General features: G+C 35.7%; 1 protein-coding gene across 1 annotated transcript; it reads right to left on the bottom strand.

Moving 5' to 3' along the window:
• Positions 1 to 1,544: 1,544 nt before the first annotated feature.
• On the bottom strand, positions 1,545 to 7,520 carry LOC142232122 (uncharacterized). The gene has a single exon (XM_075302840.1). It carries the CDS (start codon positions 7,518 to 7,520, stop codon positions 1,545 to 1,547), a length of 5,976 nt encoding a protein of 1,991 aa, XP_075158955.1.
• Between the last annotated feature and the right edge of the window lie 3,067 nt (positions 7,521 to 10,587).

Here is a 10,587-nt window from a genome sequence, read left to right as displayed (position 1 = left end):
TACGATCAATAAAATTAAAATTAGAATTCAGATCTCTTTTATTGAATTTACATTTTCTTTTCGCGGTATAATAATAAAGCTATTCGGGTACACCCAAAAAAAGTTTACTTGGATCCAAAGATTTTTTTACGAGCCAAAGATGCGGCTTCGTTAAAATAAAGAAATTTTTAGCAACCTATCTGGCTTTAAATCTAGGACCAATAAAACTAAAATTAGGAAACAAATCTTGTTTATTGAATTTTAATTCCCTTTTCGAGGTATAATAATAAAGCTATTAAAGTACAAACAAATACCAGTTTAAAACTCCAAATTATAACGGATACCGCAAAATAATTTTTTTTTCTTAATTCCAATAAAACTTTAAACCAAAGATGCAAAATCCTCAAAATAAGTCTTAGCCTATATTTGAAGCGTTTTTATCGTAAATCTAAAGATTCAATATTTCAGTTAATTTAAAGATGATTTCTTTAAATCAAAAATGTGTTTCTTTACTTTAAGGAAAATTTGCTTTCGTTCAAAGACGTGCGACTTTAACAGAGGGAAAATTTACAAAATCTGTATACTAAATTTAATGAAAACAATGTTCGAAGTAAATATTATAAAACTTTATTTTAATTAAATGTTCATTATTTGAAGAAATATGTCCTTAATATTTTATAAATTGCACATCCTAACATTTAGGTTACGTAATCTTTGGTATCACGTAAATATTTTTTCAGTGTAGGATCAACAAAACTAAAATTAGGATACAGATCTCAAATATGCCTTAGTTGACAGACGTAAGATTTTATCAGAGGGACGCAAATTGCCATAATTTGAGTCCTAAATTTAATAAACAAATTTTGGAAGCAAAGATTTCTTTTTTTCCTTTAGAATTTCTTACTTTTAATTAAAATATCAATCATTTAAAGAAATTGGTCATTAGTATTGTATAAATTGCGTGTTCCAAAATTTAGTTTGAGCAATCTTTAATTCCACGTAAATATTTTTTAGTGCAAAGAGCGAGATTTTCACACGATTTTCTTGAACGCTTCAAGAGAAATTTAATATTCCCCCCAGAAATTCAAAAACAAAAAAATCGTATATATATTGTTCAGTCGCTTGGTCCCGATAAATAAAAAACAGTATTTTCAGCTGACAGCTTTCGTAGCTGTAGATTGCAGCTAAAATCTAATTTTATTTAATTCATTAGATTATTATATTTTAACAATAAATTAAAATACATACACTTGTGTTTTCTTTAATCCAGTTAAAACCAACAGGTGAACAGTATTTTAATCTGTGTTTCAGATAAATTACGATTACAAATTATTTACTTTAATATGAAACACGACCGACTTGTTTAAAGAACAATTTGAAAAGGAAATAGACAATATGTCATCGCATAGATATTTGTCATTGCGATTAGTGTTGTATATTTACATAAATTCACATTACATTGCAAGGTTGTATTACAAGCAACATCTAAAGTTTATGGAGCGTTACACTTTATGTTGAGCGCCGTAACATAGCCCCCTCCGTAAACTTTTATAGAAGATAGAAGTTTACTTTTCTACATCCAACTTGGCTAACTTCACCACAGGCCGTGTGGACAAACCATTTACCGTTTTCACCACAGCGCTTCGTACAACACCGTCCTTACCCCTGTGCACATCAATAACAATTCCCTTCAACCACTCATTTCTTTTTGCCTCACTGTCCACAATGATGACGACATCTCCAATGTTTATATGTTGAGTTGAATCATGATACCATTTTGTTCGCCTTGTTAAGCATGGTAAACATTCTCGCACCCACCGTTTCCAAAATTCATTTGATATCATATTTGTCATACGAAAGTGCTTGCTTAGAGCAGAACCGGTTTTGAGAGAAGTTGACAACTCTCTTATACCATTTGACGATCCAATTAAAAAATGATTTGGTGTTAGGGCTTCTCCTAATGGTGAGTCTAAGGGCACATATGTAAGAGGACGAGAGTTTAATGTAAATTCTACGTCAGCCAAACCTGCTCTTAAGTGTTCCTCTCGCAATCCTCGATTGGGTAAAATTTCCATTAAAATTGATTTGATCGACCGCACCATCCTCTCCCATGCCCCACCCATGTGGGGGGATGAAGGAGGAATAAAAACCCATTCAATGTTTGGAAATTTTCTCTCCACTTCACTTGATGAAATTCTTTCCACTTCTTCTAACAACACTCGGCTCGCTCCTCTGAAATTTGTAGCGTTGTCTGAAAATACTTTACGTGGAGTTCCACGACGACAAACAAACTGTTTAAAAACGAGGAGAAAGGAATCAGTCGACAAAGAGGCAGCTATTTCGATGTGAACTGCTCTCACTGTCATGCACGTGAAGACAACACCCCATCGCTTTTCCTTTCTTCGTCCAACAACAATGTCGATTGGCCCAAAATAATCAATGCCTGTGTTATAGAAAGGTCTAGTAAAGGCTGCTAGTCGCTCTGCTGGTAGACTTCCCATGACTGGCGCTTGCGGCATTGCCTTTCTGATTTTACAATGTTGACATAATTTTGCAACTTTACGCACAGCTGACCGCAGACCAGATATCCAAAAAACTTGACGAATTTCGTTAACGACAATTTCATTATGTTGGTGGTGAAATTTGCGATGGTAGTAGTCTATGACTAAATTTGTTGTTGCATGTTTCTGTGGTAGAATTATGGGATTTTTAATGCTCGTAGGAACAATAGTTGCAGCGTCGATTCTGCCGTTGATTCTTAACATTCCAAATTTGTCTAGAAATGGGCTCAGCTTATACAATGTGCTGCTCTTACACAAACCTCTCTCATTTTTTATTTGTAAAATCTCTTCGTAATACACTTGCTCCTGACAGGTTCTAAAAATGAGAAATTCTGAAGCATTTAAGTCATTGTTTTCAAGAAATGATTTAAAAGTAGTGGAAATCTTTTCAGCACACAATAATTTGCGAATGAATTCCAATACGGCCATTTGACATCTGCGAAGTCTCTCAAATGTGCTAAAACGAGTAGGATCAGGCGAAATGCAAAGAAATTTCGGTTTTTGTTGTTTGTTCGATATGTGGTATAAAATTTCGCTTGGATTATTTTTTCCAAATTCTGACTGTGGCCATTTGTCTTCCGTATTTCTCAGAAATTCTGGCCCAACAAACCAACGACTAGTGACATCAATGTCAGGTATACTACTCCATTTGGTAGCATCATCCGCCACATTCTGCAATGATGGTACCCACCTCCAGTCTTCTACGTTGGAATCCTCCAGTATCTCTCCTATTCTCACAGCCACAAACTGTTGAAACTTTCTGGCGTCAGATCTTATCCAGTATAGAACGTCTTTTGAGTCTGACCAATATATTTTTCTTGTGATATTGAGAGATGCTTCGTTACATATAAATTTGCAAAGTCGAAGGCCAAGAATAGCTGCCATTAATTCCATTTTGGGGACAGATATTGGTTTTAAGGGTGCCACACGTGTTTTTGATGCTACCAGCGAACATTTTGTATCCCCAGCAAACTCTGCCCGAAAATATGCTGCCGCAGAGTAAGCATCTATACTCGCATCTACGAATATATGCAATTCAAGTTTTTCGGCTTTGTTTGCAAGAGGGTAACATCTGGGAATACGTATGGAGGACATTTTAGGAAGAACTTTCACCCATTTCCACCATTTGTCACTTTCTGCCCTTTGAATCGGTTCGTCCCATCCTACTCTGGATCTCCAAATATCTTGTAGTAAAATTTTTGCATATATGACAAAATGGCCTAAAAGACCTAGAGGGTCAAATATTGTCATAACTATTCGCAATATACCTCGTTTTGTTGGGGGCACACTTTCATTAAAGATTTCTTTATTAAATTTTTCGAAAAAACTTAATTCATCGTTTGTGGGTTCCCACCACATTCCCAAAACCTTTTCGAATGAATTTTCTAAACGATCAAATATTTTGTTGTTAGTTGTATCGTTGTTCTCTAAATTTTCCAAAACAATCTTCGAATTGCTGAGCCAATTTCGCATTTCGAATCCACCACATTGATGTATGTCCCGCACCGCTTTGGCCAATTCTAGCATTTCTCCCTCGGAGTCTACACTCTGCAACCCGTCATCGACGAATGTATTTTGTAAAATTGCTTGTACAGCCTGTGGGTGTTTATCAACAAAACGCTCTGCATTGCGGTTTTTTACATAATTTGCCAACGAGGGAGAACATGAAGCCCCGAATGTCAAAACCGTCATTACATAAACATCAATGTTCTTTGATGGGTCACCATCGCGCCATAGGAACTGCTGAAAACATTGTTCATCTTTTTTTAAGCGAATCTGGTGAAACATCTCGCGAATGTCACCACATATAGCAATATTTCTCTCCCGGAATCTTATTAATATTCCAACCAAAGATTTTAAAAGATCTGGTCCTTTTAGCAAAACAGAATTTAATGAGACATTCTCTGTCGATGCAGCCGCATCCCAAACTATGCGGGTTTTATTTTTGTTTTTATTTCTTACAGTGAAGAGAGGAATAAACCATGATTTACTGTCATTACGTATTTCTGATGGTTTCAGTTTTCGTACATAACCATTTTTTACATATTGTTGAATTTTTTCTATAAGAAATGTTTTTAGTTCTGGATCCCGTTGCATTTTTGATTCTATGCATATGAGTCTTCGTTTCGCCATTGAAAACGAACTGGGTAAATTAACTTCATCCTCCTTCCACAACAAACCGGTTTCCCACCTTTTTTCATGCTCCAGATACCTCGTTGTATTCTCCATTATTGCTTTCGCACGTTCATCTTCCTTTGATCGTAGTTGATTATTTGTTTGCGAAATGCCTACTGCGTCCAAAGAGAAAAAGTTTTTGAGCATTTCATCTAATTTGTTGTAGTTGTTACACGTACAAATATGTAATATGCGATGACAGAGAGTATCACCTATTTGTTGACGGCCATACACACCCCAGCCAATTCTACATCTCGTGGCAATCAATTCATCTCCATTTTCTCTAACTTCAAGAGGAACACACAATTTAGCATTGTCGAGTCCTATTATAATTTTTGCTCTTTCTGATGTATATGGTATTATCGGCAAATTTTTTAAATGCTCACATTTATCAATCTGTGCTTTCGACAATGTTTGTACAGGGAGCTCAAGCTTAGTGACAGTGCGTACATTATTCATTAAAATCTTAGAACTCTGCTTACGGTCTGAAATATACATAGACAATATTTTTGAATTTTCTACCTTTTGTGTTATTTCGCCTGTCCACTGTAAGCACAGTTCATCAGCTGGTCCATCCAGTCCAAGTTGCTCTGCTACTTCGCTTTCAATTAGTGAGCATGATGCACCCTCATCAACCAACGCATATGTATTAAGAGAACAGTCATTTCCAAAGAGTGTTACAGGAATGTATTTGAAGAGAACCTTCTCTTTAGAATGAAATAAAACTTGATGGGTATTATCATCATTTGCATCTTCCTTTTGCACGTTATTTGTTTTGTTTTCATTACTTTTATGCAATAGAGAATTGTGGGGCATTTTACAGTTATCTACTCCGCATTGACGTTTCGAACGACATCTCTTTATGTGGTGTCTTTTGAAACATCGGAGACAAAGATTATTTGAGCGAATAAAATTCCACCTATTATTTACTGAGAGAGAGGTGAAATCGGGGCATTCATATAAAAAATGATTGTTTTGGCATTTGAAGCAAGACAGCTGGTTGATAGACTTGTTACCATCAATGACGTCATGAACCAAGATCCGTTCTTTTTTCGAGTTTTTTGTTTCGCCGACATAAGGTATAAATGATGTAACCTGTGAAGCACAAGAAGCTAAACTGAACAGCCAGTTGTCAAATGTGACTATGTCCGCCTTTAGTTCAGAAATTCTGTGTTTTCCCCAGTCTAATTTTAAATCAGATGGTAGTTTTTCGACTAGCTCATGAAGTAGCATTGGATCATTCAAGAAGTCCGATAAACCTATGGCTTGCATAGTGGTTCTGTAATTTTGTACAGCAAGTGCAAAATTAATTAATGTGTCAAGTCTCTCCTTTCGAACAGGCGGCTCGTTTCTCAGATTCTTTTGTAAAGCTTGTTGTATCACCTCTGGACGTCCGTATAACATGCGTAGGGTGTCAATAGCGAATTTCACCGTACTTGGCATCATAAGTTTGCCCTTTACCGCATCCAGAGCCGGCCCACGTAAACATTTCTGAAGACGTATTAAGTTTTCTTGGTCACTAAAGCCACATCTTTCCGTAGACTGCATATAATTTGTGATGAAGATTGGCCAGTCTTCCGGCTTCCCTGAAAAAATGGGTAAATCCTTGCTGATGGCGTTACGGGCTGCTATGTGAGATGTAGATAAGGTTATATCAGCTGTGTTGTTGCCTAAATTTGGAAAAGACGATGTTAACGGAATGTGGGAATTATTTGGAACGAAACTGATTGATTGCTGCGGAAGGCTTGAACTATTGTGGTAGGGATTAAAATTAGTTGAATTTGAATGGTACTGGGAGTCTGGAAAATTAAAGCTATTGTTCTGAGAGGAGTTGTGAACCGGTGGAAATGTACATGACTGGTGTTGAAGAGTAGGGAGTGTATTTTGTGTTAGGCGCAAATTTCTGTTAAATAGGATAGGATTATGAAAATTATTGTTTGTTGTTACGTCACCAATATTGGCATGACGGGAGCTCGTGGTGTTTATGTCGTCAAAGGTGTACGGATTGTTATTGAGTATTCTCCCGGTTGCTGTTACCTCTCTGTTATTAGCAGTGTTAGGTGCACCACAAATGTATGCATCTGTGTGTGCTGTCGAGTTTTGTTGTGACATTTGGATATTAGCTGTGGACAATATTCTTTTGTCGGAAGAACTTATCATGCTATTACCAAATCCACCATTGTGGGGCTGTGCAGTCTGATGGGTACCATTAGCGTTACCTGTAGTATTGTTGGTGTTGAAAATATTTGGTATACTACGATTTTGTGACATGGCCGAGCCTGGAGTAATTAAACTGAAACCATTATGCAGAGGAGGCATCAATGTTTGTTGATTCGATATGTGGCTCGTACCGATCGTAAGACCAGACAGTTGTGACGTCATCAATTGTGTATTTGTTGATGAGTTAGTGGTCGTAGTAGATGGTGCAGAAAAAACAGTTTGCCAGGTGACATGTTGTTCCGATTTGCTGTTCGATTTACTCTTGAGTTTAGTGGAAGTCTTGCGAGGGCGTTTTGGAAGGGGGTCTTTGCGTATAAGACCAGAACGAGTGGTTGAAGGAATTTTAAATGATGCGCTTACCTTAGATGTTGATTTGGGAGTTGAGGCGGCGCTATTCGCTGCCTTCAGGATTTCATTGTTCTGCTCGTCGGTGTCGGTATGATGTATGCTACTCGCTGCGTGGGGTCCTGGGGGCGATGCATGGGCCTCGGCGGATGAAACTGCAGCGGCTACATTATCGATATCCACGTTGACGGTTTCTGCAAAACTTTTTCCTAAAGTTGCATCTTCGGTCGGGGTCGCCATTGTAGATTCCTTTAAGTTAACCAGTAACTTTTCCTACACAAGTATTTTAGTAATGTTCAGTCGCTTGGTCCCGATAAATAAAAAAACAGTATTTTCAGCTGACAGCTTTCGTAGCTGTAGATTGCAGCTAAAATCTAATTTTATATAATTCATTAGATTATTATATTTTAACAATAAATTTAAATACATACACTTGTGTTTTCTTTAATCCAGTTAAAACCAACAGGTGAACAGTATTTTAATCTGTGTTTCAGATAAATTACGATTACAAATTATTTACTTTAATATGAAACACGACCGACTTGTTTAAAGAACAATTTGAAAAGGAAATAGACAATATGTCATCGCATAGATATTTGTCATTGCGATTAGTGTTGTATATTTACATAAATTCACATTACATTGCAAGGTTGTATTACAAGCAACATCTAAAGTTTATGGAGCGTTACACTTTATGTTGAGCGCCGTAACATATATCAAAAATCTAGTGTTACAAGTTTCAAGTTTCTCACAAAATTGTTCATTATTTCTTTAAATTTGTAAATTTTACCACTAATGCGCACTAACGACATTCTTGCAATTTTGAACTCCTAGTTTTTCCTTCAAACTACAAAATTTCATTTAACAAATGAAAAACAATTATGTCTAATAAATTTTCTTGAATTTTTCAAAAATATTTACTTATTTTTGTGATATGGGCATGAAGTCAGCGTTTGTAATACTGTTTAGTTAAAATCTTCCAAAAATAATCTAACATTTCTAATATTAACTAACATAAGTACTAATTTTTCTCATCCCTGTGAGAATTCTGCATTAGCTGAAAATAAAAAAAGTATAAAAAACATACAAACTATGAATGAGAGAGCATTTTTGATTCTCATTCTATAGTACACAGAAAAAAATTTCACGAACATTTTTCCAATAAAAATTTTAATTGAGTTTTAAAAATTATTCAATTAAAAATTTAATTGATTCAACAAATTTTTTAATTGAAACAAAAACCAATCACAAAAATTAATAGTATCAATTAATTTTTTAATTGGATCAATTAATTTTTTAATTGACCTTCAATTAATTTTTTAATTGATACTATCATTTCTGTGATTGAAGACATTTCAATTAAAAAACCAGTAAGGAAAGTCTAAAGTCGGGCGGGGCCGACTATATTATACCCTGCACCACTTTGTAGATCTAAATTTTCGATACCATATAACATCCGTCAAATGTGTTGGGGGCTATATATAAAGGTTTGTCCCAAATACATACATTTAAATATCACTCGATCTGGAAGAATTTGATAGACTTCTACAAAATCTATAGACTCAAAATTTAAGTCGGCTAATGCACTAGGGTGGAACACAATGTTAGTAAAAAAATATGGGAAACGTTTAAATCTGAAGCAATTTTAAGGAAACTTCGAAAAAGTTTATTTATGATTTATCGCTCGATATATATGTATTAGAAGTTTAGGAAAATTAGAGTCATTTTTACAACTTTTCGACTAAGCAGTGGCGATTTTACAAGGAAAATGTTGGTATTTTGAGCATTTTTGCCGAAATCAGAAAAACATATATATGAGAGCTATATCTAAATCTGAACCGATTTCAACCAAATTTGGCACGCATAGCAACAATGCTAATTCTACTCCCTGTGCAAAATTTCAACTAAATCGGAATTAAAAATTGGCCTCTGTAGTCATATGAGTGTAAATCGGGCGTAAGCTATATATGGGAGCAATATCTAAATCTGAACCGATTTCAACCAAATTTGGCACGCATAGTTACAATGCTAATTCTACTCCCTGTGCAAAATTTCAACTAAATCGGAGCTAAAAATTGGCCTCTGTGGTCATATGAGTGTAAATCGGGCGAAAGCTTTATATGGGAGATATATCCAAATCTGAACCGATTTCAAGCAAATTTGGCACGCATAGTTACAACGCTAATTCTACTCCCTATGCAAAATTTCAACTAAATCGGAGCAAAAAATTGGCCTCTGTGGGCAAATGAGTGTAAATCGGGGGAAAGCTATATATGGGAGCTATATCTAAATCTGAACCGATTTTGCTGATATTTTGCAAGTTTTTCGAGACTCATAAAATATTCGGATGTACGGAATTTGAGGAAGATCGGTTGATATACACGCCAATTATGACCAGATCGGTGAAAAATATATATGGCAGCTATATCTAAATCTGAACCGATTTTTTCCAAAATCAATAGGGATCGTCTTTGAGCCGAAACAGGACCCTATACCAAATTTTAGGACAATCGGACTAAAACTGCGAGCTGTACTTTGCACACAAAAATACATCAACAGACAGACAGACAGACAGACGGACAGACAGACGGACAGACAGACAGACGGACATCGCTAAATCGACTCAGAATTTAATTCTAAGCCGATCCGTATACTAAAAGGTTGGTCTATGATTACTCCTTCTTGGCGTTACATACAAATGCACAAACTTATTATACCCTGTACCACAGTAGTGGTGAAGGGTATAAATATGGGAAACGTTTAAATCTGAAGCAATTTTAAGGAAACTTCGAAAAAGTTTATTTATGATTTATCGCTCGATATATATGTATTAGAAGTTTAGGAAAATTAGAGTCATTTTTACAACTTTTCGACTAAGCAGTGGCGATTTTACAAGGAAAATGTTGGTATTTTGAGCATTTTTGCCGAAATCAGAAAAACATATATATGGGAGCTATATCTAAATCTGAACCGATTTCAACCAAATTTGGCACGCATAGCAACAATGCTAATTCTACTCCCTGTGCAAAATTTCAACTAAATCGGAATTAAAAATTGGCCTCTGTAGTCATATGAGTGTAAATCGGGCGTAAGCTATATATGGGAGCAATATCTAAATCTGAACCGATTTCAACCAAATTTGGCACGCATAGTTACAATGCTAATTCTACTCCCTGTGCAAAATTTCAACTAAATCGGAGCTAAAAATTGGCCTCTGTGGTCATATGAGTGTAAATCGGGCGAAAGCTTTATATGGGAGATATATCCAAATCTGAACCGATTTCAAGCAAATTTGGCACGCATAGTT

Source organism: Haematobia irritans, chromosome 1, assembly GCF_050003625.1.
Source record: "Haematobia irritans isolate KBUSLIRL chromosome 1, ASM5000362v1, whole genome shotgun sequence".
NCBI classification, from domain to species: Eukaryota; Metazoa; Arthropoda; class Insecta; order Diptera; family Muscidae; genus Haematobia; species Haematobia irritans.
This window is presented reverse-complemented; position numbering and strand designations above follow the sequence as displayed.